Source organism: Alosa sapidissima, chromosome 4 (genome assembly GCF_018492685.1).
Source record: "Alosa sapidissima isolate fAloSap1 chromosome 4, fAloSap1.pri, whole genome shotgun sequence".
In the NCBI taxonomy this organism is placed as follows: domain Eukaryota; kingdom Metazoa; phylum Chordata; class Actinopteri; order Clupeiformes; family Clupeidae; genus Alosa; species Alosa sapidissima.
In genome coordinates this window covers 29,498,873-29,526,352 of record NC_055960.1, presented here as the reverse complement: position 1 = coordinate 29,526,352, position 27,480 = coordinate 29,498,873, and the positions used below count along the sequence as shown (strand labels likewise).

The 27,480-nt window shown below is 45.8% G+C and overlaps 3 protein-coding genes across 10 annotated transcripts; 1 reads left to right on the top strand and 2 right to left on the bottom strand.

Annotated features, from left to right (window-relative positions):
* Positions 1-28: 28 nt before the first annotated feature.
* On the top strand, positions 29-4,325 carry LOC121706517 (coiled-coil domain-containing protein 42-like). Its single transcript, XM_042088334.1, has 7 exons — positions 29-160; positions 250-349; positions 488-592; positions 1,032-1,232; positions 1,742-1,963; positions 2,310-2,462; positions 4,044-4,325. Exons 1-7 carry the CDS (start codon positions 42-44, stop codon positions 4,107-4,109), a joined length of 966 nt encoding a protein of 321 aa, XP_041944268.1. The 5' UTR covers positions 29-41; the 3' UTR covers positions 4,110-4,325.
* Positions 4,326-4,369: 44 nt separating this feature from the next.
* On the bottom strand, positions 4,370-18,771 carry hipk1b (homeodomain interacting protein kinase 1b). 8 transcript variants are annotated; one of them, XM_042088271.1, is made up of 17 exons: positions 18,462-18,771; positions 16,484-17,217; positions 15,550-15,923; positions 14,504-14,627; positions 13,957-14,076; positions 13,214-13,312; positions 12,916-13,100; positions 12,006-12,156; positions 11,482-11,668; positions 11,125-11,243; positions 10,633-10,767; positions 8,533-8,681; positions 8,226-8,405; positions 7,828-7,971; positions 7,384-7,586; positions 6,847-6,971; positions 4,370-6,340 (listed from the first exon to the last, which is right to left on the bottom strand). In XM_042088271.1, the coding sequence occupies exons 2-17, from the start codon at positions 17,207-17,209 to the stop codon at positions 5,837-5,839; spliced, it is 3,525 nt and encodes a 1,174-aa protein (XP_041944205.1). In that variant the 5' UTR covers positions 17,210-17,217; positions 18,462-18,771; the 3' UTR covers positions 4,370-5,836. The 8 variants fall into 8 exon arrangements, with proteins under 8 accessions (XP_041944205.1, XP_041944206.1, XP_041944207.1 ...); XM_042088272.1 differs by having other exon boundaries at positions 8,533-8,678; XM_042088273.1 differs by having other exon boundaries at positions 13,226-13,312.
* Positions 18,772-19,159: 388 nt separating this feature from the next.
* Positions 19,160-25,555, bottom strand: LOC121706524 (ubiquitin-conjugating enzyme E2 J2-like). The gene is made up of 7 exons (XM_042088346.1): positions 25,408-25,555; positions 23,695-23,825; positions 23,386-23,426; positions 23,067-23,169; positions 22,448-22,586; positions 22,085-22,165; positions 19,160-21,540 (listed from the first exon to the last, which is right to left on the bottom strand). Exons 2-7 carry the CDS (start codon positions 23,823-23,825, stop codon positions 21,247-21,249), a joined length of 789 nt encoding a protein of 262 aa, XP_041944280.1. The 5' UTR covers positions 25,408-25,555; the 3' UTR covers positions 19,160-21,246.
* Between the last annotated feature and the right edge of the window lie 1,925 nt (positions 25,556-27,480).

The following is a 27,480-nucleotide window of genomic DNA, read 5'->3' as shown; positions in this document are numbered from 1 at the left end:
TTTGTTGGTTTCTCCTGGAATGATTCTAAACCCTCACTTTGATGTTGAAAGCATTTCTACAGTTCTACAGTTCTACAATCATGGATGCCAAAAACAAGGCCAATGACTTGGCAGCAGCTTTTAACAATCATTTTAAAAACAATCTACAGCATCAGCTTTTGTATGTGATGCTTTTACGAATTCTAGTTGTGGTAGCTGTTCTTGGTGAGACCCAGCAGTATAATATTACATCTCCCTTATTCCCTACAGGGGGAAACAAAGTGAAGATTTCGCGGCTCCTGCCACCCGTCTGCTGAAGAAGAAACAGGAGGAAAATGACGTCCATCAGGCAATGCTGGCCGTCAAAGAAGTGGGAAACAATTGCTGTCATAGTCTTCATTTTACTTAATTCTTTAGATTAGATTAGATTAGATCAGATTTTATTGTCATTGTCAAAGTACAAGTAGCCTACATAGAAATGCAGATCCACTCCATTGTGTATCCATAGGATTTCAACATGACTGCTAGGAACCGGCGGCTGAGAAGGGAAGAGCTGAAAGTCAAGGAAGCAGAGATCAAGGGTCATTTATTGAAATTTGATCAGTTTCTTAAGGTGTGTTTGTGTGCCCCATAATAATTTATCATAACTGCAGTTTGCTCCACTTGTCACAAACGAGATAGAACAATACTACGGTTACTGGTTTATTTCAGATTGCAGATTGCATACTCTGCTCATGTGTATGTGTGGCCGATGACTGTATAAATATAGCAGCAGGTTTGGATGTCTCCTTTCCATGATCCAGCTTTCTTTCAGTGTTTTATAGTTTGATTGAAGCCTGCTGGGGAAAAAATCCTTTCAAGTATGAGGAGCCTCCAGTTTCGCTTAGCTGTTTACATTTCTAATGCTCTGGTCTTTTTTCTTGATTTATTTATTTTAGTTATTTATAGTTTCATTATTGAGGTGTTCAGACACGGGTTATTTTTTAGCCTTGTTAATGTTAGTGCATGCATTGTGATTGTGGTAACTTGTGGTTGTGCGGCGGTCCCGTCAGGAGAATGAGATGAAGCGCGTTCGGGCCATGAAGAAGGCGGAGAACGAGCGCAAGCTGGCGCTGCAGAAGGCCATCGAGCTGCGGGCCCTCGAGGTGGACCTCCAGGTCCTCACGGAGGAGAGGGACCGGCTGGCCAGGCTGGCCAAGAAAAATGAGATCTACCTGGACTATATGCTTAAAGTGGTCAGGCTGTGCAAGCAGGTAATGAATGCAGGGGGATTGGTCAGAAGGACCACAGGTGAGTAGAGGTGGGTCTGAATGACAGGTTTGACCAGATATGGCAGAGTGTATGTGTGTGTGTGTCTGTGTGTGTGTGTGTGTGTGTGCGTGTGTGTGTGTGTGTGTGTGTCTGTGTGTCTGCATGTGTGTATGTGTGTGTGTGTGTGTATGTGTGTGACATTTTCAACTGAAATACAGAATGTGATTAAAACAAACATCTTGTAGACACATCACAAACATGCATCACAAAATGAATAGAGAGACAAAAGCAATCAGTTTCCTCTGATATGTTGTTAATGACAAGAGGGCTTACAGTAAGTACGTTTTCCTCAAGGATAGTCATTCTAAAGCAGACACGACAGATATGTCCAGCTAGAACAGGTGAGCTGCCCCCATTGACTCCAGGTACATCTCTCACGGTCCCACGCCAAACACACAGGTGGAATAGCTCCCCTTAGTGTCTTTTTCCATCTGCTCTCTCCGCTGTCCAGTTTGACGAGCCTCGGCAGGTGATGCCTCGCTTCGACACACTGGTCCAGACGCGCGAGGACCTGCTGCAGAACTCCAAGGAGGGCGAGGCATCGGTCAACCAAGCCCTGACTCAGCAGGCACATTACATTGAGCAGAGCCAAGACAGAATCATCAACTACAACAACAAGCTGGCCCTGCTGCAGACAGAGCTGGACACCGTCACCAGCCACGCCATGCTGTGGGTGAGTCCACCACCAGCCAGCAGGGGGCGCATAAGCTCATCACAATAACTCACCAAACTCACACAAGCCAGCAGGGGGTGCAAGAGTTCATCACAATAACTCACCAACGAAAATACATTTTTATGAGAGGCCCCCTTGTGTCAGGCTGGGCCGGGCTCGGGCACAACGTTCACAGGCTTGGGTAGGGTCGGGCTTGATTTTGGGCCCGATCTAAGCTCTAGCTCAGGGCCAGGTGTCCTCAATGGCCAGGTGTGTTCCAGGGCTAGGTATGCTCAGGGACAGGTGATCTCAGGGCCTCAGGTGCATTGCCCCTCTCTCATGTCTTCCTGTTCTGTCTTCCCAACAGGAGTCCAAGTGGGTACACATACAGAACACGGCCGCCAAGAAGACCTTGTTGCTAGGCACCATCAAGATGGCCACTCTCAACCTCTTTGTGTCCATGTGTGGCAAAGACAAACGGGGAATGTGTACAGAGGACACAGGAGAGCAGCTCAGTCAGGTAGGATGGTATAACACATAACACCTAAGAGTATCACTGCAGCAGCACAATAAGGTAGGATCAGAGAGGGTTAAAGCGGAGCTAGTAATCAAGGATCTTTGGTAGGACGCTATAACAGAGTATCACTGCAGCAGCCCAGTAAGGTAGGACGCTATAACAGAGTATCACTGCAGCAGCCCAGTAAGGCGCTATAACAAAGCATTACTGCAGAACCTCAGTAAGGTAGGATGCTATAACAGAGTATCACTGCAGCAACTCAGTAAGGTAAGACCAGAGAATGTCTAATAAGGGGAGAACTGCCACTCTCGGAAGACTTCCGATTTCTGAACTGGTTGCAGTTCCTGCTGTGGTTCCACATGAGGGCGCTCGTCCACGAGTGCAGAATGCATGGAGGTCTATGGAGCTGTACCCCTCAAAATCCACTTTTCTCGGGATATAATTTTTTTTCAAGTAATTTGAATATTGTATTCGAAAGGGGAGGCAAAGAAAATACACTTGGTTGAGTATTATATTTTTTAAAGTCAATTAATTGTTCTAAAAAGCCTTTAAAACGTGTCAATGACGTCATTCATTAGCACAATGCTAGCGTGTTATGGGCAACAACGACCCAACCTGTAATAAATCAAAAGGACATTTTGTACTCGTTCATTCAACTTTTGACCTATAACCTATGTTGAAGTTATACAAACTACAATCAAATCTCAGATTTGTCAACGACAATCAGGTGAAAGAGACAAATTTAGCCGTCTAGCTCCATTGACTCCCATTCATTCTGCACTCATGGCGATCGCCCCCAGTGGAACTCTGGTGGAACTGCAACCAAAATTCGGTACAATAAGACTTAATACGGAGTGGTCAGGCTCTCCGTAGACGGGCTCTGGTAGGACGCTATAACAGAGCATCACTGCAGCAACTCAGTAAGTTAGGACGCTATAACAAAGCATTACTGCAGAACCTCAGTAAGGTAGGACGCTATAACAGAGTATCACTGCAGCAACTCAGTAAGGTAGGACGCTATAACAAAGCATTACTGCAGAACGTCAGTAAGGTAGGACGCTATAACAGAGTATCACTGAAGCAACTCAGTAAGGTAGGACGCTATAACAGAGTATCACTGCAGCAACTCAGTAAGGTAGGACGCTATAACAGAGTATCACTGCAGCAACTCAGTAAGGTAGGACGCTATAACAGAGTATCACTGCAGCAGCTCTCTAAGGCGTCACTAATGAATAATGGAGCAAAGGACACAAAACTATGCAGGAATTGTAGATCTTCTAAACTATTCTCCAGAGTTAAATTCTACTGCAGAAGACTGCAACAGCTCAGAGAGGCACTAATTAGACTGATGTACTAAAGTGGATGTTTAAAAAGCTATAGGGGCCAAACAGTTTGATTGCTTGTAGAACATACACAGATGAGCTTAGAAGGGTCTACCTATGGTGAGCAGGCCATCAATGTCCTCCCCTGAATGTAGCGTTCATATACTGGAAGTCGCTTTGGACAAAAGTGTCTGCCAAACACCATAGACATCAGAGCTCGTTCTGTTAGATCAACTAGCATGTGTTTCTCTTCTGTTTCCAGATTCAGTCCTTCCTGCTGAATCTGATCAGCATCATGGAGGAGCTCCACAAGGCAGAGCACAAATAACTGCGCTGAGGCGAGGTAAAAGACATGAAAGCTGGGGTAGCCCCAACCCCATTCTACCACCCCTACCCTCAACGCTAACCCGAACCCCATCCACCACCCAAAGATCAACCGACCCCCAGCTACCACCCAAACCTCAAACCTGAGCTGCCTTTTTGGGCTACACTTCAGAAGTCATCCTCATCTACACAGAAATGTATTAAACAATTCAACATTTCACATAGCAGTGACAAGTTGTTTAGAAACAAGAATGGCAAAGCAGGTAGAGTCATGTTTCTTTTTATTGACCAAATGTGACTGCGCTGTTCTACAATTCTTACTGAAATACCAGGTATGGACAGGATCAAATGAACAGGTTAAACAAGGAATGTGGGATGGAGGCCGTGTGTCCGTATGTGTTTTGTTCCAGGGCTATGGCCTGACGGTACCATGATAGAGTGTGAGGTGCTGAATACTTGGACTCTAAACTACACCAGTGAAGTTCTTTGGGTACAAGATACAGAAAGGAACTGGGTTAACAATTAGACAAAATGGTTTCCTATGGTACTTTATAGGACAGACACAAGGAAACTCAAAAAAGGGGGGGGGGGGGGACAATTTTCTAACTAGAGCATGTCATTTTTATACACATACGCAAGGAGCACAAATCACTTTGGGAGATGTTTTCCAACCCAGCGGACACTTTTTTTTTTCTTCCTTCTTCCACCTCCAAACATGAATTAATCAAGATGGGGAAAGATCTTAACATTTCAACATGGTAGACATTCCAAACAAACCAACCACCCAGACATCTGTCAAAGCAGGCTTCAAGACTAACGTCCTCTATTGCTCTTGCAGCTACGGTTCACCTGCAGTTTATATGATTCAAGTAATTACGCCACATAAGTCCCAGTCTGCTCAGCGTGAACAGAGTCATCCTGCTCCTCTTCCCAAACCTCCGTCCATTTCATCCCCCCCGTTAAATCACCGTGAGCGTCGTCAGAAGTTCGGTGAACGACACTCACAGGCATCCAGAGCAGGGAAAACATAATTTAAGAGAAAACGATGAAATGAGAGAGATATAGCAGGTAAATCAAAACATGACACAAAAAACACAAAACACAGAAAACACCAGTGACACTACTGAGAGTTGGGGCAAGACTACGACTACAGGAGAGGAGGGGGAGGTTAGTGTGAAACCTGTTTAACTGCCACAAGAAACCAGGAGCCATCTTAGTTATAGTCTCTCTGGTTTCCTACAACAACAACACAGGGATAGTGTTTCTCTATTGCACTAAAAAATAAAACAGTTTCAGTAAAACAGTACACTTGTCAGCATTTAAATGAGGATGTTCTATTACAATACCTTATATTTTAAAAGCAAATGTAACTAAAAAAAAAAAAAAAAAAAAAAGAGAAAACAAAAACATTCAGTGAAAATACAAATTGATAATGGCAAAATATAATAATTCTAAATACCAATGTCTTAAAAAGTTTCTTTTTTTTTTCTCTCTAAAATTGTTAAATAGTATGTGTAAAACCAGTTAAAGCTGAGCCAGGTCTGTTTTATAAAAGAAACGCAGCAGTTTCCTTGAAATCCTTACAGGTGTGCCAACGAGGTGATTGGGTGGAAGGAGGCGTTAGGGGTGGGGTTGGGTGGGGGTGTGAGTGATGAGGGGGGGGTGGTGTGGTCTCATGTGCCCCCTCCCTCCCCATGCCCCACCCCCACATCCCTCCTCCAGCCTGAAGGCTCATAGGTAGGGGTACTGAGTCAGTCTGCGCGGGCTCAACTGGTACCCGCCATAGGCGGCATCGACTCGGCCGCCCCCTCCGCTCACGTAGGGGTGCCCAGGGAAGCTCTGCTGGTACTGGGCAGGGAGCCCGTGCACCACCGCGGCTACGGGGTCCTTGACGAGGCCGGAGGGGTAGTGGGCGGCGGCGGAGCGGGCGGGCGAGGCGGTGCTGCTGCTGTGGACGAGCAGCTGCTCCATGGCGTGGGAGGCGGACGCCAGCGCAGCGGACGCCGGGTAGGTGTAGAGGCTGGACGCCGCGGTGCTGAAGGGCACCACCGCCTCGGGGAGCCGGTAGTGGGGGTGGACGTGGGAGGAGGAGGAGGAAGAGGAGGAGGAGGAGGTGGGGGGGACGCCCGCCGGCGGATAGGTGTGCTGCCGACGAAGTGAGCCGCCACCGCTGCCTCGCTCCTGAGACGAGGAGGACGATGAGGAGGAAGAGGAAGAGGAGGACACCAGAGTGGGCTGTCAGGGAGAGCCAAGAGACATATGTTTAACTGACCAGCCAATCGCCATTAATCTGCACTGCACATCACTGACGGCCTAAGACCAACATTCTGACTTCTGCGTACACAGAACATTGAGGGAGTAAAGGGCCATTCACACCAAAAAACGATAACGGCAAAAAAAAGTATAGTTTTAGCTAATAAGAATCACGACGTCCACACAAACTATAACAATAACCTCATGAACAATATCATTGGGGATCACTTTCAGAGCAATTTTGAGAGCGATAAAAAGATGGCAGTCAATCAGAATCCATCAAATCAACACAAGGAGAGACTTTCATTATCGTTGGCCAGTGTGGATGCTTTTATTGTTAGTCATCTTTATAGTTTTCGTCCCTGGTGTGAACTGCCTTTCACTCCATGTAGGAAAGTGTAAGCTAGCCTAGCTACTGACTACACAGCCTCCTGATTAGCTCAGAGGCCTGCAGAGAGGCAGCAGGTGTACAGGTGAGTGGGGATTACCTGGCTGAGGTTCAGCGGCTGTGATCTGCTGGGCGCCTGCAGGTGGCGCTCCACACTCTCTCCGGAGCTGCACGGCTGCCTGGTGGCAGCACGCTTGGGCTTCAGGTAGCCGCTCTGGGAATTACCTGCAGGGGCAACAGAAATGGCTTACATCAAAAGAGAGCCAGACACTTAAAAAACAATTAGGGGACTTGGTCCAGACAACTTCATAGTGAAACTGTGTCAGCCAGTGGTGTAGTCTACGTGATACACAGAACTACACAGGACTATGCAGTATACCCACTTAAAAAGCATCACCATCTCAGTCTACCCACTTAAAATATGCAAGAATACGTATTAACATTAACATTTGATGAACAGTATACCCACTACAGCCAACTTGGCTACACCACTGGGGTCAGCAGTATATGCTGCATATCTCTGTATTTGTACACATCCTAGTGGTTGTGTTGCGTCTATATGCTACAGTTGCTGGTGGTTGTGTTGCGTCTATACACTACAGTTACTGGTTGAGCTGTGCAGTCCTGTGGCACTGACCTGTGATGGACGCCCCTTTAGAAGTGGTGCCCTCTCCCTGCTGCGTCTTCACGGAGGGCGCCACCACCGCCAGAGACTTGGACCCGCGGGTGGACCCTCCACGCAGGAGGGCGTGCCGAGGTCGCGGGGTCAGGGGGCTGGACGAATCAGAGTCGTGCACCGTCACACAGCTGATGACATTTGCACGCTGGTTGGGGCCACAGCTGATGAGAGAAATGGAGATGGTCAATTATTCATCCAAAATTAAAACGAGATTACGTCACTGGGTGAAATTGCATTTGTCAAATACATTACAAAATGATAAATTAGCAAAACAGCCCTAGACATCTTAAGACATTACATGGTAGAATATATCAAAAACTCATTGAAACAGGCAAAGGTGACGTCTTCAGCATAAAAAATGAGCAGTGAATTTGGTAGAACAGACACAGGAAATGACCTCACCTCGCTGGGTGAAACTTCCTTTCATCCTCGTCCTCAGTGTCACTGTGGATGGTTATGACACTGACAGCAGGGCTAGGTGTGTCTGAGATGACGATTGGCTGAGAGAGTGTGGCGGTGTACGCTGGTGTGCCAATCAGAGGACCGCTGTGGAAAATAAATGAAACAAACAAATAAATAAAATAACAAATAAATAGACAAATAAAAAGATTTGGTCATTTGGTCACATCCCACACAAATACTCAGTCAAGATAATTTCCTATATTACACAAAAGTGTGTGCGAGGTGCATTAAACTTTATTGTACTATCCTGCCCTCTGCCATCCTCTCATTCTAACATACAAACAACGGAGATTAAATGGCACTGCTGTAATGAGCTCCAACAGGAAGTGACACCTTACCTGTTCCTGCTCTCCTGGCGCCGCCCCCTGTTCCTCTTGCCCCCACCCCTCTCTTGTTGGGACCGCCCACCGTGCCCCACCCCTCTGCCCAGTGACTGCGTGGGGTCAAGGGTCAGATGGCCACCCAGGATGTGAGGGTTCTGCTGCAACACGCCGCTGTGCTGACCACTGTGGGAGCCCCTGAAGGAAGGAAACACACACATACTTACAGTTAATGACCTGCAGTACACACACACACACCAATGAAGTGACACAAATTGACTGACCCCACATACAGTCACTGTGTGTGTGTGTGTGCTCCTCTCACCTCCAGCCGGGTGTGTGCTGGGCGGCGGACGCATCGGTCACTAGTGGCGACTCAACCGCTGTGTGCCCTCCGCTGTGAATGGCCACGCCCGGGACCTGCTGCCATGCCGACGGGATCAGGATCTGCTGCGTGCCCGACGGCCAGGCCTGCTATACACACACACACACACACACACAAACACGCGTACACACACACACAGGAAAAACAGAAAAAAGAAAACGGTGTTAGACTACGCTGGCTCAGAAGTCCATCTCAGAGCAGAGTGCAGTCTGGAGAGCACATCTGACCTGTGTGAACCCCACGTGACCTCCTGCTGTCTCTCGGACAAGCGGCCCCAAGCGGAGCAGTGTGGAGGTGTGAGGCTTAGAGGCAGACTAGTGCTGCTCCAGAAAAACACGCTGGCCCAGATAGCAGCTGACACAGTCCAGAACCAGTCCCGGTCTGGTAGGGACCAGAGGGGTACTCCTGAGTACATGGTTTAGCTACCGGACCAACCCAGATGAGCTAAACTCAGGGCAGGTGGTAAACCTCCAAGTAGAAGAACCCTATGACTTCATTCTCCTAGCACAACAAAAAACACAGGGCTCTGCTACTACAGGCTTTACCACTCACTCTGAGAATTCGCCCAGGCACTACACCATGTACTGGGAATACCCTGAGGGGGCTCTAGGCAGGTTCAGTCCCAGAGTCCGCTGCTATGGGGGTGGGTGGGGGGGCTGACTGTAGTAGGGGGTGGAGGCGATGGGTGAAAAAGCCACTGCGCCATGCACAGGAATGCTTGCGGCCTTAGCCAACATGCTCAACAATGCAGACAGGCTTTCTGCGCACCAGATACACCGCTAACAACACAAAAACAGACCATCATCATCAGCATCATCATCAGCATCAGCATCAGTCACCTACAGGTCAGTGATATGCACACCCAACGCAACAAGCAGAGGCCGTTTCTGCCCCTTCCCTCCCGCCGGCTGGCGACCTGAAACAATCTGGAGCGTTAGAGAGACCGCGTCAGTCACGCTGAAGCCAAGCATGGAAAGCATGCAAACACTACCAATCAGGCAACGCAGAGAGATGAGAGGAGAGAGGGAGACAGGCATCCACTGCTGAGCTGCCCTGTGAGGAAGAACCAATCACTGAGGAGCTGAGAAAGAGGAGGCGTGGTTATGGGAGGTCCCTGTTAAATCAGGAGAAACAGCAAAAGCCTCAAGATGGCACCTGTGGACAGACTGGCACCATTATGGAGGGAGCTAGGAGAGGGAGGAAGAGAAAGAAAGAAAGAAAGAAAGAAAGAAAAGAATGAAACAAAGAGATAAAGAGAGGAAAGAAAGAAAGAAAGAAAGAAAGAAAGAAAGAAAGAAAGAAAGAGATAAAGAGAGGAAAGAAAGAAAGAAAGAAAGAAAGAAAGAAAGAAAGAAAGAAAGAAAGAGACTGAATGAGATTGTGTGTGTGTGTGAGACTTCGCTGCAGCCAAACCACGTCTCCTCTCCTGTGAGCTGATGAGCTGCAGAAAAGAGGGGGGGGGGGGGGGGGTCATGGAGGGGGGAGAAGCTGCAAGCCAAGCACAGACGAGTCAGCGCATGCGTCCCATGCCTGCAAACCTGCACAGAGAGAGAGAGAGAGAGAGAGAGAGAGAGAGAGAGAGAGAGAGAGAGAGAGAGAGAGAGAGAGAGAGAGAGAGAGCGCATGAGAAAGAAAGAAAGAAAGAAAGAAAGATGAGGGGGGAATCAAAAGAAAGGGCGAGAGAGAGAGAGAGAGAGAGAGAGAGAGAGAAACAAAGAGAGAGGGAGGAGGGGGGGCAAGAGGGAGAAAGAAAGAGAAAGGAGATGGGGAGGAGGGAGAAATAGGAGCAAAAGCAATGGAAATAGAGAAAGGGAGGACAATAGTTCTAGAATGAGACCAGGGACACAGGACAGACTGGGAGACAGGACAGACTGGAGGAGTAAGAACACAAGTGAAGGAAGAAAAGAGAGAAATGAAAAGAGAATGAAGAGAGAGGGAGAGGAAGAGCAAGAGTGGCAGAGGGCCGTTTGTTTGTTTGTTTGGAGGGTGTTTGTTTGGATGCGCTGGGGCGAGCGGGCGGGTGGGTGCGGGTCCGTTTACCAGCACAGTGGCCGTCTGTTCCAGGAGGGTGGGCCTGGGCCCCCCGCAGCCCAGTGCCAGGGGCAGCGGGTACTGGGGTGCCACCCCGGCTGAGTGCGGGTGCAGGGTGGCCACCATCAGAGGCGTGCAGGAGCCCTGGGGGAGGCAGGGAGGGTCACCGAGGGGGGAGAGGGCAAAGGTCACAGTGGATCAGGATACAAAACAAACATCACCACACTCACACACACGAGCGCACAAACACCGGTGTGTGCACGTAACCACACAGACATGCTTGTGCGCTCATCTCACCAGCAACACAAGGGCAAAGTGGCGGATCTGACTGAGGCAAAAGCTTGATGTTTGGCATCACAGGCGGATCTGGCAGCCATGACTACTGACGGCAGCCACGCGCTTTCTCATAACACACACACCGAAGAGCAGAGAGAGGGTTGGGCACGTGTGCGCGCACACACACACACACACACACACACACACACACACTCTCTAGATTACCTGTGTGAGCATGCCCGGTTGGAGCTGTAGAGGCTGGGAGGACTGGCCCTGCTGTCCCAGAGGCACGGAGTTGTCCATCCTCACCGGATAACTGGACCCCTTGCTGGAAGACTGGAGCCCTTTTGGGGAGAGACGTTATAAGGTCATTAAGGTGAACAGCTTTCCTTGTGATAAGAGCATTTCACGTTGTGGCAAGTAAACAGAAACTCTCAAACCACACTCTTTGTACAGAGCACTACCTTCCAGAATGTCAGAACTTGCACTGGATTGCAATGAAACAGCGGCACCCGAATTGACATTAGCATTTCATTAGAGTATCTTAGCCAAACACTGAGGGAAGAGAGTTCCGTGGCTCACCTTGTATAGTGGTGGGGGGGCAGACGATGAGGGTCTGCTGGAAGGGCTCAGGCTGGCCGCAGAGCTGTGTAGTGCGGGCCTGCATGGGCAGGCTGGGTTGCGTCAGGCCCGGGATGTTGATGGTGGCCTGCTGGTACAGCGCCGGCTGGTAGTTCAGCAGTGGCACAGCGCCTCCTGCTGACGGCACCTGGGAAACGCAACGCAAATCAGATAAGCACCCCCCCCATCCAGTATCTGCAGGGCCAGGCATGGCACATGTGTGCCTCCTTCTGAGCTTGGAGATTAAGCGATAAGACTGATAAAGAAGTCATAGGCGGAAATCTCTCAGCTCAGGAGGCGTCACTCATCTGTCTGAGTAATTCTACATCTCAGGCTTAGAGAGGATCCTGTCATTATTTTTAGCCTTTTCTTAATCCACAATAATCACCGTGACTAATAACACCCACATCACCCATACTGAGGGGGGGGGGGGCGAGTGTGCCGGTGACTGACCACCTGTACGGGTAAGCCTGTGGTCTCCCTACCTGGTTGTGCTGGTTGAGCTGGCTACTGAAGGTGACGGTAAGGTTCCCCGCGGCTCCAGGGACCGTGTTAGCAGCAAACAAGGTTTTCCCGCTGTCGTACGAGCTGCTCCTGCGTTTACAGATCTCCATGTTCTGGAAGCATGACTTGACACTGCGAGGGTGTAGGAGAGCAAGAGAGGTCAGCCACTTCCCCACACATGACTTAGAGGCAATACAATCAGTCTGCAGATTCTTCTAATCTAGAAACTAATAGAATTGAATAGTATTGAATTATCCAACCAAATAGTTACATAAGACAATAGACACAATGTCCTGCACTCATCCCAAAATAAATATATAAATAAAGATAATACATAGAGTATAATGAATAAAGCATTCTTCATGGCCGTACTTCAGACAAAGAACCAGTGTTTTGACCCGATAGCTGCACATTGGTTTGGTGTGCAGCTAACACCATACTTATCGTGTGTGCTACGCTAACACCACACTTAGCTTGTGTGCTACTGGCAGACAGACTGACTGACTGACCCCCCCCCCCCCCCCATTCCCTGGAATAAGCTGGCCCAGGTGGGCGCTACACACTGGTGAGGGTTAGAGAGGTTCCACACTGTAATGGCCTCTTACACCAGACAAAGTAAAAGTCTATTAAATAATGCTCCCCCCCCCCCCATCCAATCTTTAAACGACTACAATCTTTCAAGCATCTTTCTCAAATCTTGTCAAAGTTGTTTGGTGTAAGGAGGCCATAAGGCACTTTGGGTGCCTTGATAAAGCTCTAGACAAATGTTACATCAAAAGTTGTTGCTTGTGGCTCCCGTCAGACTGAAATACGGAAAAACCAGAACCTTGTGGACTGGAGTAAACCATCTGGGAGGGCGGGGGGGGGGGGGGGGCAGAGGAGGGCTCTTACTGGGAGCTATGTGGAAAGTCCAGGAGGTGGCTCATCGTGACAAACGGGTGGGCGAGGGTCTTGGAAGGCGTGATCCTCTTATCGGCGTCCAGGCGCAGCATCCTCTTCAGGAGGTCGATGAACTCCCGCCGGTCAGCCTTCTCCGCCAGCATGTCCGTTCCCTCCAGGTGAGCGGACAGGTTTACCTGTGTGGAGGGCGAAACCACAGCAGATGTTAATCGGCTCAACGGACGCACCGAACGGGTTTATATTAAAGAGATATGGGGGGGGGGGGGGGGAGTAAATAAAACGACTCAACTTTAACTTTTACCTGCATCATGTCATCCAGGCAGTTGAAGATGTACTTCCGCGCCTCTTTGGACTTGATGCCCATCTCGGCTTCGTGCTCTAGCGGAGTCTGCACACAGATACAGGAGAGAGGAACACTGATGAGTTGAAATGCTGCGAGATCTCTCCCCACCTGAATTACTGACAGGACACCCAAACACCCAGATCCAGCCACACTGCTGTACACTCCCTTCTCCACACCGAGGCATTTCATCAAAGAGATGAACTATGAGACCATAGTTTCATTTGTAAATCTCCTAGAATTTCAACCAATGTCTGTGCACTGGGTCAACAACCTTGCATTGACCCTCGATACAAAACACATGAGCACCTTCTAAAGAACATTGTGCATGATCCTTCAGCAGGGGAGTTAAGAACATTCTAACTGAAGATTCTGTTCTGCAACAATGTAAGATTCTAAATTTCCATGTTCAATTCAGAGAACCCAGAGATAGATCCCTCTCTAGGGCTCTGGATCAAGTTAATGAACTCCGATGTTCTTTAGAACATTCAATTTCCAACATTCGTACCGGATTAAGGGTTAAGACTGAAGAACATCACAAAGAAAGACACTGATGCAAAAGGCAAATCGTGTGGCATCTCAAAAAAACAGCAACAGCTGCACTCCAAAGCCTAAATGGTAGTCCTGTTCAGTTCAAGGGTCATGACCACCATGTCTAACCTTTAACCTCTAGAGCAGGTAAGGTGTCTAACCTTTAACCTCCAGAGCGGGTAGCTGGAGTCTGGGCCCCTGTTGAAGAAGCGGCTGGTCTTGGTCCCAGCACTCAGGAGGTACTCTGCTGGCAGACCCTGTGTCTGAGATATGTACCGGATCTGAAAGGGGACACACAGACACATACATATCCAATAATTACAAACTCTGATTGGCAATGGAGCTCACAACTACAGTCTATGGTGTTAGGAGTTGTCCAAACAGAAGAGAAACATACAATACCAACATGCGATATTAGATCATATGCATGATTATGTGCAAGTATTTGAGTAGATAACAAGAAGATAACAATCTACATGTATGCCATATGCTATTTAAAAAAATTCTGCATGAGGATCATATAGAATATGTATGTATGTATCTGTATGAATATGTATGTATGTATCTGTATGAATATGTATGTATGTATCTGTATCTGTATGTTCTCTGCATGTAATATGTGCAAGATCCAGTTTAAGCACTGGTAGCACTTAGCAGCAGAGGATGCTGGGTAACTAGTGGAGAGCAGGAGTAATCTGAGGGCCCCACCTGATCGTACTCTGAGGCGCCGGGGTAGAGTGGCCATCCCAGGAAGAGCTCGGCGATGACGCAGCCCAGTGACCACATGTCAATGGCCTCGCAGAAGGGCAGGCCCAGGATGATCTCAGGAGCCCTGTGGGTTTCCAAGACAACGTGAAAACTTGACAGAGAATCCAGAGAAAAATCCTAAGTATAAACCACGCTGGGTCAGCTAGAAGCTGTTTCATGCCACATAATGCTGTTACTCAGAAAGGGGAGAGTTTGGCTGTGTATTTGTGCAGTGCATGTGCACTATGGCCAGAGTAAAGTCAGATGCACAACCTGAGCAGAGTCAGGCCAAAGTTAATTATTAAAAGATAGATAGATTAGAATTTAACACTGGTTACATGTGATTGGTTTTTTTCAATTTCACTTCATCGGAGAAGTCACTTTCTACTACCTATATCGCCGCATAACTCGGGCCTATAGACTAATTCTGCACTTTTCCCAGTATTTAAATTAGGGCTCTAGGAGTACGAAGAACAAGGTCTGTCAGAGTTAGTCAAAGAGAGCACATCTACTGGGCATGCTGATAACAAGTGGCTAGCTATGCTGGGCTCTTCACTTACTACCACGGAAAGAGGCAATGGCTTTGAATGAATAAATACATATTTACGGAAATAAATTATTCCCGAAGTGATGTACAGGATTTATTTTTTTCCTTACTGAGTTGTAGTTTGAATATGTGTATGGTTAACCTGATATTTCTGCTAAATTCATTTTAGTCTATTAATAATATTGCCTTTTTGGCTATTTGATTTTATTATAAATGTAATGTTCACTGAAGTCACTGTAAGTCCCTTAGGACAAAAGTGCCTGCTAAATATAATAAACATAAATCTGAACTAGAGTAAAAGTAAAAGTAGAAAGTAAAACTAAAAGCACTAAACAGCACAGGTACAGGAGTGCATGACTATCAGAGACTCAAACCTGTTCCTCTTGTTGTGGGGTAAACTTAAAAAAAGCATGCAGCATCCTCCTTCACTTGTGCACCTGTGCTGGTGTGGCCGGCTCACCTGTAGTAGCGAGACTGCAGGTACGTGGAACAGACTGCTTTGGAGACATGGCTGGCCGACCCGAAGTCGATAACCTTGACCCGGTACGGCTGGCGGATGGGGTCGACCAGCATGATGTTCTCGGGCTTGAGGTCGGCGTGGATGAGGCCGAGGCTCTTGAGCTTCATGAGCGCCGTGGCCACCTGCTGCAGCACGGGCCGGATGTGGCGCAGAGGCAGAGGGCTGAACTTGCTGTGCTTCAGGAAGTCGTACAGGTTCTGCTCCAGCATCTCGAACACCAGGCACGTGTGGCCCTTGTGCTGGAAGCACTCGTACGAGCGCACAAAGTTAAACTCGTCCGCGTTCTCCGCACTCAGGCACTTCAGAATGCTCACCTGCACGGGCAGAACATGACACTCAACATCAGTAAGGGCAGCAGATCCTCACCCACCAAGAACACTGTGGGCACAAGTTTTCATTCCAACTAAAGTGAGGATGCGAGTCAGTCTAAATAGCAGGATAAGGCCTAATGTGAATATACATTATTAGAGACAGAAGGAGAACTTCTCATGAGATATGTTTAAAAAATGCACTTAGTTTAGCTTTTCTTACGTGTTATGGTTTCTATATTATATAATTTATCTATTTTCATTAGGCTATTGATTGAATTGACATTGTTGTTCATTAATGCTATTCTCCTTAATGTAAGCTTACCAACTTTTTAAAATTGTTTACTGTCAAATTTAACTTTGTATTGTTGTTATTTGTATGTCGCTTTGGACAAAAGCATCTGCCAAATACCATAACCATGTTGAATACATTGTAAAAGCTCCTTCTCAAGGTTCTGGAACACGCATGGAAACTGCTTTCCCGTGCACCCCCGGGGGGAAAAACGGAGTCATAGGCTGAGTGGGGTGTTGTGCTAAGGGAGGTCATATGGTCTCATCCCACCTACCTCTATCTGGCCTTGACGTGCATATGAAGGGTGGTTTTTGAGGATCTTGATGGCCACAATCTCGTTGGTGCCACGCTTCCAGCACTTGGCGACCTGTCCGAAGGTCCCGCGGCCAAGGAACTCCAGCACCTCGTAGCTGCTGGACACGGAGCAGAGGATCTCATGCTGCACCAGCTGGTAGTCGCCCTCGCCATTGGAGCTGCTGCTCTTGGTGGTAGGGGCCGAGTTGGCGATGGACTGGGCCGTGTTGCCCCCACCACCGGCTGCGCGGGCGGAGAAGGCCGGTGCAGAGAGCTCCTCCAGGATCTGTACGCTGCCACTACCACTGCCGCCGCCACTCGACGAGTCCACCTCCTCGTTCTTCCGCTTCACACCGTACCTCTGCCCCCGGCTGCCGTGGGAGTCGCCGTGCTGACTGCCACTGCCGCCACTGTTGTTGTTGTTGTTGTTGTTGTTGTTGTTGTGGGAGGTGCGGGGGAGACTGCCGGTGCTGTCCGCTGCCCGCACCACCACCTGCCCGCGGGACGCCCCGGCGGGTGGGAACACCAGGCCAGAGGAGTTGAAGGGCAGGGCGGCCGACGGCGTGAAGCCATAGGCCTGACCCACGGAGCCGTAGGGCTCAGTCGACACCTCCCATGCACAGCTCTCGACCTTCATCTTCTTCACTCGGCAGAAAGCACTGGACGACACAGAGGGAGGGGAGAACACCTGCAGCTGGGAGGCCATACCTAAACCTGCGGAAGGGGGAGGACCATGATGATACAGGGAGTGTTTGGAAAGTAAAACCAGTGAAGAATGGTGGTGCATTTAAAATCCTCTATACAACGATCAATGCGCCATGGCAGTGAATGTGTATTTATAAACCATCTCGCTATAGCATTTTATAAACATATAACATTGCATGCATGCCCAACACAGATTAAGATGTTAGACATTAACTTTAAAGTCAATGTTTTGAATGGGATAAGACAGAGGCGTAGCCTATTTGCCAGGACCGCAAATTCGAAACCCAATCTATATTCTTTATTAAACGCACACGTTCACCCGATATATTTAGACACGATGTGAATCAGATTGTCTTTGATCTATTCATTGGACCAATATATTTACAGGACTAGATTACACTTCGTTCGCAGTACAGCACATTCAATGGCGTCGATTTACGGCAACACTAATGTTCACAGCGCCCCAAAGCCTTCGTGGGAAACCAAGTTACCATTTCGACACTGCGCCAAGGGTTTCTGTTGCGTTCAGAGTTAAAGGGTGGTTCGATTTGATGTTACGAAGGAAACATTGGAAAAAAAAAAACAGTTGAGATGAGGAAACGGTCAGATTGCTAGTCGGTTTTGGTAAGAGATACAGTAACGCTAGCCTAATGTTTTCCAGCGCAGTGGCTCCACCCTGCTGGTGGAAAACAACGATAGCCAGCTAAAGCGACCCAGAGCTAACGTTACTGACATTGAGTAATTTCATGAAGTCGTATCACGCAGCAAAACGACAACGTCATGATATAAAAAATGAGAAAATAGTAGATGGAAAAAACAGCTCATTCTCCTCTATATACCTACTGTCTTGCTATCGGTCATCCCAGAATATTTCATAGAAAAGTAAGGCTTCAACGTTTACAACACTAGTCTGATACGGTATTTTTCCAGGCTACCCCGACATACCTCAGAGACGATCCGTTACACCGATACCTTAGAACTGTACGAATACAAAACGTTCACAAAAACTACTTCAAGTGATTGTGCAGTTAGTGTAATATGTACATAGGATAGCGCTAGATGACCTGTTACTTAACGTTACAGTTAATTACCATCGCTGGTTAGCAAGCTAGCAGCAAAACCAAAAGGACAAACCCATGGAAACCAAAACCATAGAGAGGAATTTTCAGCAAGATAAGAGGCCATATTTAATATTACGAAACCAAATGCAGAACAAAACATCATGTAGTAGGAAAGTATATATTTGTCCATACCTTTTTCCACGATGCGCAGTTATCTGTCGACAGATCAATCCAAGGATTAAATCCCACCGAGTACGAAGGTTAGGCCTTCATTGTTAGGCTAGATCCCACGACAACCAACCGGCCCACGACAAAAACAGCGAAATCGGCTATTGTTTAGCCGAAGACACACCATTAATGTCTTACTAAAACGACACCTTCTGCTCTACTCATTCCAAATGGCTGGTTCTCTCAAGCAGTGCTCTGCTTTTCCGATGGAAACATTTCTTTTACTATTTCTTTCGAGAGTCGTTAAGCCTCCTTCCACCGGAACAGCAGAGGTCTCGGCATCAGCTGCTTATGAGCGACTTCCTGAACTAGAACCCTGCGCGCGTGCGCACGGCCCCTTCCCCCACCAAACACGTTTCCGAGCAGGAGCTGAGATTCAGGGTTACGCAACCTGCGGACAGCAAATCCCTGATAGGAAAAAAACAACCCTTATCGTTGATAAACGGCCCATGTTCACCAAGATTGACGTAAGAAACGAATTCATGACGAACACAGTACGCACTGAATTAAACTGTGAAATCATTACTAAAACTGGGTATTTCAATAACGTCAAAAGGAGGATGTTACATCTGTTATATAGCCCTGTTATGTAGGCCCAGGGTACTTGTGTCGTGATGTTCACCGTGGCAGTGGAAGTGCATTTATTTTTTTTCTCCAAAAACTCCTGCAAAGAGGATATTTTATTTAAAATGACTATGAAAACAGACATTTTGCAAATTCACACAAATGTTGGTGGAATTTGGGTGTTAGCTGTATGTCATTGATTCAATCATAATTAAAATCTTCATCGTGCTTGGATGTTTAAAGGAAAATATCTTTTTCACTGTTTTCAAGAAAAAAATACAGTACAATAAAATGTTCAGCATTTACAATACAGCATATTAAGATAAATCATAAATAAAAGTTAACTAATATCCATTATAATACAAAATGAACAAGAAGAAAATACACTGTAGGATCCCAAAGTGAGTCATACTCAGAGCTTCTATGGAGCACAGTCAGTTAAGCCAATTGGAGATTTAATTATATTGGTCACTAATCCCCTGCCAAGGACACACCGGGCTGACAGGCTCATGGGTAGAAGGCAGGCTGATAGCCAGGGCCACTCGGAAATCTCCTCTGGCCACCGATCTCAGGACAGGGGGGAGAGGAGAGGATACCCCCACCCCCCACCACCAACAACAACTCTTTTGTCAAATTAAAAATATGTGTTATGTTCTTATGTAGCATGTGCTGCATTTCTGTGTGTTGCAATGGAGGGGGTGTTGATTGTGAGCACAATAAACATCTGTTAATGTTTACCAACACAAGTCAGTGATGGGAACAAGATAAAACAGAACAGAACGATTGCTGGGTGAATCCAAAACCTTACTCATTGCCAATGCAACACATAGCAGTAGTAGGTCACTGAAATAGGTACATTTCTCACATCTCTTTGAGCCATTTGATATTGCAATGTAATTCATGAAACTGGATTATGACAGAAACAAGCTAGCGTGAGTAGTATGTGCACAGAAACAGAGGGTACGGTAAGAGTAGTCAGTCTGGTGTGGTTTGACATGCCCACAAAGACCATGTCAGCTGTGGGGTCACTTTGAAATCCTTAGTACACACTCGCTGGAAGGCTGATCGAACATGACTGTTTGAAACCGTAACGTAATTTGCTTTAAAAGCACACTCACTTCTACGCTTAATTTGTAAACAGAGTTGCAACTGCAATTTACAAAAGTATACAAATGTTCCTTTGATTTCAAATGAAGGAATATTACAAAACACATATGTTCCGCTTGGTGGTTTACAAGCTTCATGCTAAGATTGTGTGTTCAGTTCTTGGTTGTTGTGTTTTGTTGTACTATTTTTATATATGTTGAGGTACTTTATTCACCAATTTGTAATCCCAATGGTCAATATTGAAATCTCTGGCCAAAAAGACATTCTCCTCTATTCTATTATAAAGGAAATGAATGGAACTTCCTGTGTGGACAAGTTGTTCTGACCAGTTGTCAGATGTGAATGTGTTCATTCAGCGAGTTTTCCAAGAGCACTGTGCCATTAACTCAATGTCGAGAGTCATTTGGACCAACAGATGCGTGGGTAAAGTATACTTTTCATTAAGCAGAATTCTGCTTTTGATGCATATTTTAGAAAGCTGTACAGTATGTTTAATAAGATATATAAAAGATTAAATACCCAGTGAATCTTAAGACTTTTGCAAAGACTGCTCATAGATCCTTTTAGCTCCTTAAGTAAGGCTTTCTGATTTTGATTATTCGAGGACAGGTGTTTAATTTCACCAGGTCAACAGAAGTTGTCTGTTTTACAGAACTCAAAACAGAGAAGGCCTGACAATGTGAACATGATCCATCTGGAGCAGAACCAAACAGAAGAGTGAGGATGGGGAAATATGCAGGTGTGTGTGTTTGTGTGTGTGTGTGTGTGTGTGTGTGTTTTTCAGTGGGAGCCCTGTCACCAGGCCTTCAACTCCTACCCATGAGCCATTGCCTGAGTGCGCCTGCTTCTCCGCAGAGCCCGGCCAATCACAGAAGGGGCCACACCTCGTCCCTGCCAACCTAACCTACCCTACCCCCTCACCTTCACCCTCACCCTCTCCCCTCCCATCCCCTCCATGGTTTGGGCGGGGCAGCAGGTGTGCCGTCTTTGTGCATGTGGTTCGGGGGAATGGGAGCCCACTGTCCAGTCTCATGTCTTTTCCAGCGGCGTCCGCGTGGCTGCCTCTCCCCCTCGCCACTCATTCCTGGGCTATGCTCCGCAGCACGTACTTCACCGTGTACGCGAACGCAGCGAAGCCCACAATCACAAACAGGTTGGCCAGCGCTCCGCCCAGTAGTCCATGGTTACGGTTGGCCTGGAGACCGGGGGCCGGGGCCGCGGCCGCCCCGGGTGCCAGCGGAGCGTGGCCGTTCAGAACGGGAGCCCCGTAGTGGGCGTGATGCCCGTCGCCGTTGGGTACGACGTCGGGAAGAGGCAGAGCCTGGGGTCGCGAGTTCAGCTCCTCCAGAGCCTTCTGTTTCTGCTTGATCTCCTGGAGATGATGCACAAACACAAACACAAACATAAACACAGGTCACAGTACAGCCACTTAACACTGAGGACAAACAAGTACTGACACGCCTTTCTTTTGCTCTACCAAAATGGTTGCATACTGTCTCTAAGTCACCGAATGATCAAACAGATTAAACAAATTCATTATAGAGGCTTCATGCTTTGGCTACTTCCTGTTCTGTGCTAGACACAGAACAAAGCATTGCTATGAATAGAAATATCTGTTGTGTGGTATGCTATCTGAGCCACATAGATAATGTAGTGTGCACACATGTGAAGTCCTTCCTCTTTTCTGCAAGCGATGCAGAAGAAAAACAAACAGATACTAACCACATGTGAACATGTTCTTTGTTGGTATTTATTTAAGTATTTCACTTTGGCAATGAAATAGGTTCATCCCCACTACGGATAGACCATTCTAATAGCAGACCATTCTAAAGGACCTGACACTTTTAGAATCTTTTAGAATGGCTAGTCACCTTAATCATGTGTGTGTGTGTGCCGTGTAAGAAATGGGGGCTTACCTCAACCACTGTTGGAAACAATTCACAAAACACTTTGTCCTTCAAGTTGAATGCCAGACTTTGGGCAGAGAGCTGTCGTTTCTGTGGTAAAATAACATAAATAAATCATAACCCCGGTAGGGAAAACAACTGTTATTATGTATGAACTTCCTGTATTCAGTCAGATAGAACATAATTCTAAGTGTGTGATATTTTTCAAACATTTGCAAAAATATGCATTTATGCAAACGTATATAATAAGAATATAACTAACTAAAACACATAAAACATGGATAAAAGAACACAACTAATTTGTAATCCTAATTTTCACAAACATGCATTTAAGAGCCGTCATGTGACACCTCTGAGCTCGGCCAGGCTCACCGTGTAGTCTGACGTCTCGATGCTGCCCAGAGTGGGCCCTTTCTCCACCATGAAGCTCAGCAGTCCAGTCAAAATGGTGGACACGGACCACGCAGGGTTCCAGGTATCCGGGTGAAAGTCAGTAATGGAGAGGCATAACCTAAACAAACAAACAAACAAACAAATAAATGAACACACATATAAACAAACCAACAATGCATCAAACAACCCAGAGGAACAAAAAACATATACTACAGTCTCAGAAAAACTGGATCATAGTGAATAGTGGCAAATCGGATATCATTATGAATTTTTAATGTAGATGGTCATCCATTTTTGCAACAAACTAAATCCTTGGTTGTTGTCTTGTGAATCATCAACAACAATAACCAAAAATATTTGATGTCATTGTCGTGATTAGGTTAAGGATAGTAAATGATCTGGTCAATCTGTTACATCTCAGTAGAGTCTCATGTAGGCTTCAGTTTTGGCAGCAGAAATATGATTGCAATGTACAAGCAATACACTTGATTCCCAGTGAGCACAATTATACCCAATGTGCCTGTGCCCACATGCTTTGGAACAAGTGGAAAACATACAGGATTGTGTGTTGAGATATTGCTGTTAATGAGATCCTTACCGTGTGTTGCACTTGAACCTCCCATTCGGTGTGATCATGTAGATGCTGGGAGGCTTGAAGGGGAATTCCCGTGGGAATATTAATTTGCCATGGTAATAGCCACCTAGAGGAATGAGACAAGACACAACCATGTCAACGCATTACAGGAGCTACCGTCGAGCAGCAACATGCCTTCCTTTTCTGAGTACATAAATGGGGACATGACCTGATGAATGAATGAATTTGTTATTTATTTCTAAAGATTAATATATGAAAGAGAGTTACAAATCAGGGTGTGAATGAAACTATTGTCATACTGTAAAGTTATATAACATGTTACCTTCATATGGTGTTTTCTCAGGACCTCGAACTACATAATGCCTAAAAGGAAAAAAAAACACACAAAAGGGAAGCATACAACATAATGCATAGGACGCAGTTTTGATACAATGCTTGATTGCTTTACAGCTTATGACATGTCACCCATGGCCTACTGCATCATGGTGACTGTTCTATTGGTGATCTAATGGTCTATTGGTAAAAATAACAAACATCAAGTGATTTCAAATGGTAATTTTCAACAGATTGGCCAAGTGGCTGACCATATGAACATGACAGCCACCCCACAGATTTATTGAACAAACTGTACCATTCCAGAATGTTGGAGGGCAGAGGTTCCGCACAGATATAAGGCACAGGGTCTTTCTTTATTCTGAGGTAATCCTGCTTCAGTCTCTGTGTTGCTGTGGTCGGCGCCCTCTTGTTGGCATTGCCGTTCATCTAGGCCAGAGGAGACACCAGTGTGAGGTTTGTCCAAATGGGGACAAAATAAACACAACACAGAGTTAATCAGTGCAAGTCGACTAGCGGAACAGAGAATGTGGGTCATGGGTCTCAAATCTGCAGCACGCTGATTACACCTCAGCCATAATCTTTCACCCTCAATCTTCTCCATTAAATCTGCGACAGGTTTGCTCCAGATGGACCAAACCCCCCAGACACTCAACAGCAACACTCTACAACATATCCTGTTTTATATATCCGGGACACTGGTTTGTCTTTCTTTGTACAACGTTTTAATTTGACTCTGTATGTAATCCTACTTCACTGAATAGTGTGACTAGCATGTCCCACTCATTTCATTGTAATTAACATCATACATTTACATGCAGCAGGTACATTCAGAGTTGTCAAGTAAACAAAAGTTTAAAAGGAACTGTTACTACAACAGACAACAGTTAAGGTCAAATAAGACTGAGGACTCATTTATAACAACACCGTATCTCTCCCTGAACAACACACCTTGTGATATCAGGCTACAACATGTGAATCGCTGAATTTCGTTGATTACACCTTGTTTCAAATCATATATCAATAAAGAACAATATAATGTGGGTACAATCAACGTTTCTAGAACAAAGGTAATGTTAAGAGCTCAGGGATATAAATGACGTGCGTGTTGGTGCCTAGCTGTTGCTAGTAACGTTGGTCGGTTGTTGCATGCATAGTGCTACAGCTGTTAGAGCAGAGGGAGGAAATACTTCTCCATGTCGAAACAGTGACGTTATGGTCATTTTACCTCCGACGTAACCAGATACCTAAACAGCATAATGTTTTTTACATTGTCGGATCGTGCGTGGTCTGCCTGTTATTAAAGACAGGATTAACCGAGGACGTTCTTTCACACAGTTAGCTAAGGCTACTCTTGACTATCTGCCTGCTGTACTAGCTAGTTGAACTGGCTATCGTGCTAACATCAGCTAGGTGGCTGGGTAACGTTAAGCCCAACTGGAAAGGGTCACCAAGTAAAGTTATCGGTTTATTTATTTTACCAGTAATTTATCCTCTTTCTCCCATATGCTCCAAGAAAACAACACTATACTACCAGCCTGAAATGTAACGAATATACCCATCTCAGTGTGTCAGCAACTTAAACTTGTTGCCTAAAAATCAAACGACTCCGCGATAATATTGGCTAGCTTTCCTAGTTAGCTAGAGGGTCGGCTAGCTCTGTCGCTGTCTCTCTGCTAATGTTAGCTACGTTAATTTAGCCAGGATAGTTAGCGTGAGCTGACCAATTAACATTAGCTGCCAAAACGTATAATCGGTTGATCAGAATGACCATAAATTCTGCACAACTAGAAGGACCTAAATATGCTTACATCAGACAGTAGGCTGTCATATTTACATCAACCAAGCCAGTAAACATCTGCCTTCACGAGTTTGAAGCAGCTTCACAGCTTAGCTAACTTAGCGGATATTACTTGATACCGCTACAGTTAGCTAAAATGCCTCTGCTTCACGGTTATTTGGACGAGTAACCAATATATTTGATTTAAGAAAAGTTACTGTGATTGATTACCTTTACAGATTCCAGAAGAAGTCTGTCGATGGCTAGACCAAGCGCCAGACTATCAAATCCGTGATACAGGCAAATGTGAAGCCGACACAACACAGCAACCGACTGGCTTCTTACTGCATTTCACTTTCCCCACAGCTAGGGGGAGATGTCCTTGCAACAAAACGCAGGGCAGGTTTGAGCCCTTGGCCCAGAAAACCAGATTGAGAGAAAGACTGGCTCCCTACCAGAGGCCAGCCTGACCTTGTCCATGCTGTTCACAGAAGAGTAACAAAAGTGTTGATATTGAAGTCACTCATGTTCATGAACAAGTAGATCTAGGCTATAGTGGTCATTCTGTTCTTCAGACAGGACAAGGAGAAGCCCACGAGGGAAGTCTGTCAGTCTGTTTTCTCACACAAACGAGTTGAACTGAATCACAGTCATTACCTTGACCATTACCTAGACACTACCTTGTGCCTCATGTCTGCCCAGCAGGGCTGTAGCTACACTCGAAGTCTGTGGGCTACATCTCAACAAATGAGACTTTTATGTTTCTAGCCGCCTCTTCAGTAGGGCATTTAGAATCTTCCCAGTGCCTTGGGGCCTCATATAGACTGAGTTGATGTGTAACTACTGTGCCTGACACACAAAGCAAACACCGACTAGGCTATATAACCTGGTGGCCTGACCCAGTTGTATACCAGTAAGCATTTCATTTTTTGTATTTTGGGCCCGCAGTTTCCACAAATGTAAGCAGATGATAGAACATGTGTGTGAATATGTCACATCATTTTTTTCAAGACTGGATAAATACGATACAGCACTAAATATGGATGTATTTCTGTAGTTGCTCTCACAGAAATCCCCTGAGAGCATAAGCTTAGATCAAAGATAGTGCACAATACAAGCCACCAGTTTCTAGCTTCTATATTTAGTGAGGTAACACTTTCCTTAGAGTTACAGTATATTTTGAAGCCTTAAAGTTGAGAACCACAGCTTCACATTCAGTTACTTTAATCACACCTGGTACCTTTAGTGATATATTTTAATACCAACATGAAGAATAATAAACCTAGAGAGTATACGTTTTGCTCATCTCGTGAACTTGTCCAACTAAAACCAGTGTTGGATTGGGAGGATAGCTTCATGCAATGGCCATAAACAACATTATTAATGTATCATACATAATGCAGCTATTATTACTATCATACTAAGTTGGTGTCTTACATCAGTTTTTCTCAAACTTTTTCAGACCAAGGACCACTTAACCAATAATAAAAAACACTCACGGACCACCTAGCTAAAGGGGAAAAAAAAACAGTAGACCTACTTCAACAGTATATATTAGGTAATAGGCATACTCACTGAACAACCTTGCTTATTGTCTTTGCACCTTGCTTATTGTGTCAGAGGACTCATATGATTTAAACTGACGTAGTTAACATAGGCAGTGTTGCAGAACTGTTTGGATTTACATACAAGTTGGTTCAATATTGCAAACAACTCATCTATATTACAACCCCAAAACAGAAAAAGTTGGGACGTTGTGTAAAATGTGAATAAAAACAGAATGTAATAATCTGCAAAACTCATATTTGGTTGCAAAAAGGACACAGACAACATATGAAATATTGAAAATGACAAATTAGATAGATAGATAGATAGATAGATAGATAGATAGATAGATAGATAGATACTTTATTGATCCCCAGGGGAAATTCAAGGTCTCGGTAGCATACAGACAACACACACATCCACTAACAGCAGAAAAAGTAATTAAAAGTATAATATAAAAACACAACTAAGCAATAAGGACAGTAGAAGATAAAGAATATACTAAATATACTAAAATACAAATTATACTAACTAACACTTAATCTAAATCAATTCTAAAAACAGTATCCACATAGTGGTGATTAATCAAAGAGGTGCTTAATTACTGAGGCAGGGACTTAGCCTGTGATTCTCTGTGCATAGTAAGGTAAGATAAGGTGCTCTGTGTGAATGAGTGTCATGGTGATAGTGGTCATGGTGATAGTGCAAATGAGTAAGTCCAACAGTGCAACAGTGCAAAAATAGAGTCTATATATCTAT

Excerpts from the sequence above, each read along its gene's own strand:
- LOC121706524 (XM_042088346.1), bottom strand. The coding sequence starts at position 23,825 with ATGAACGGCAATGCCAACAAGAGGGCGCCGACCACAGCAACACAGAGA. Across the intron at positions 23,427-23,694 it reads CCCTCCAACATTCTGGAATG|GCATTATGTAGTTCGAGGTC; the intron begins GTACAGTTTGTT and ends TTTTCCTTTTAG. Across the intron at positions 22,587-23,066 it reads AGGTTCAAGTGCAACACACG|GTTATGCCTCTCCATTACTG; the intron begins GTAAGGATCTCA and ends TTGTTTGTTTAG.
- LOC121706517 (XM_042088334.1), top strand. The coding sequence starts at position 42 with ATGTTGAAAGCATTTCTACAGTTCTACAGTTCTACAATCATGGATGCC. Across the intron at positions 1,233-1,741 it reads TGGTCAGGCTGTGCAAGCAG|TTTGACGAGCCTCGGCAGGT; the intron begins GTAATGAATGCA and ends TCCGCTGTCCAG. Across the intron at positions 1,964-2,309 it reads CCAGCCACGCCATGCTGTGG|GAGTCCAAGTGGGTACACAT; the intron begins GTGAGTCCACCA and ends TCTTCCCAACAG.
- hipk1b (XM_042088271.1), bottom strand. The coding sequence starts at position 17,209 with ATGGCCTCCCAGCTGCAGGTGTTCTCCCCTCCCTCTGTGTCGTCCAGT. Across the intron at positions 13,313-13,956 it reads ACCCGCTCTGGAGGTTAAAG|ACTCCGCTAGAGCACGAAGC; the intron begins GTTAGACACCTT and ends ATCTGTGTGCAG. Across the intron at positions 10,768-11,124 it reads AACCGGGCATGCTCACACAG|GGCTCCTGCACGCCTCTGAT; the intron begins GTAATCTAGAGA and ends TGCCTCCCCCAG.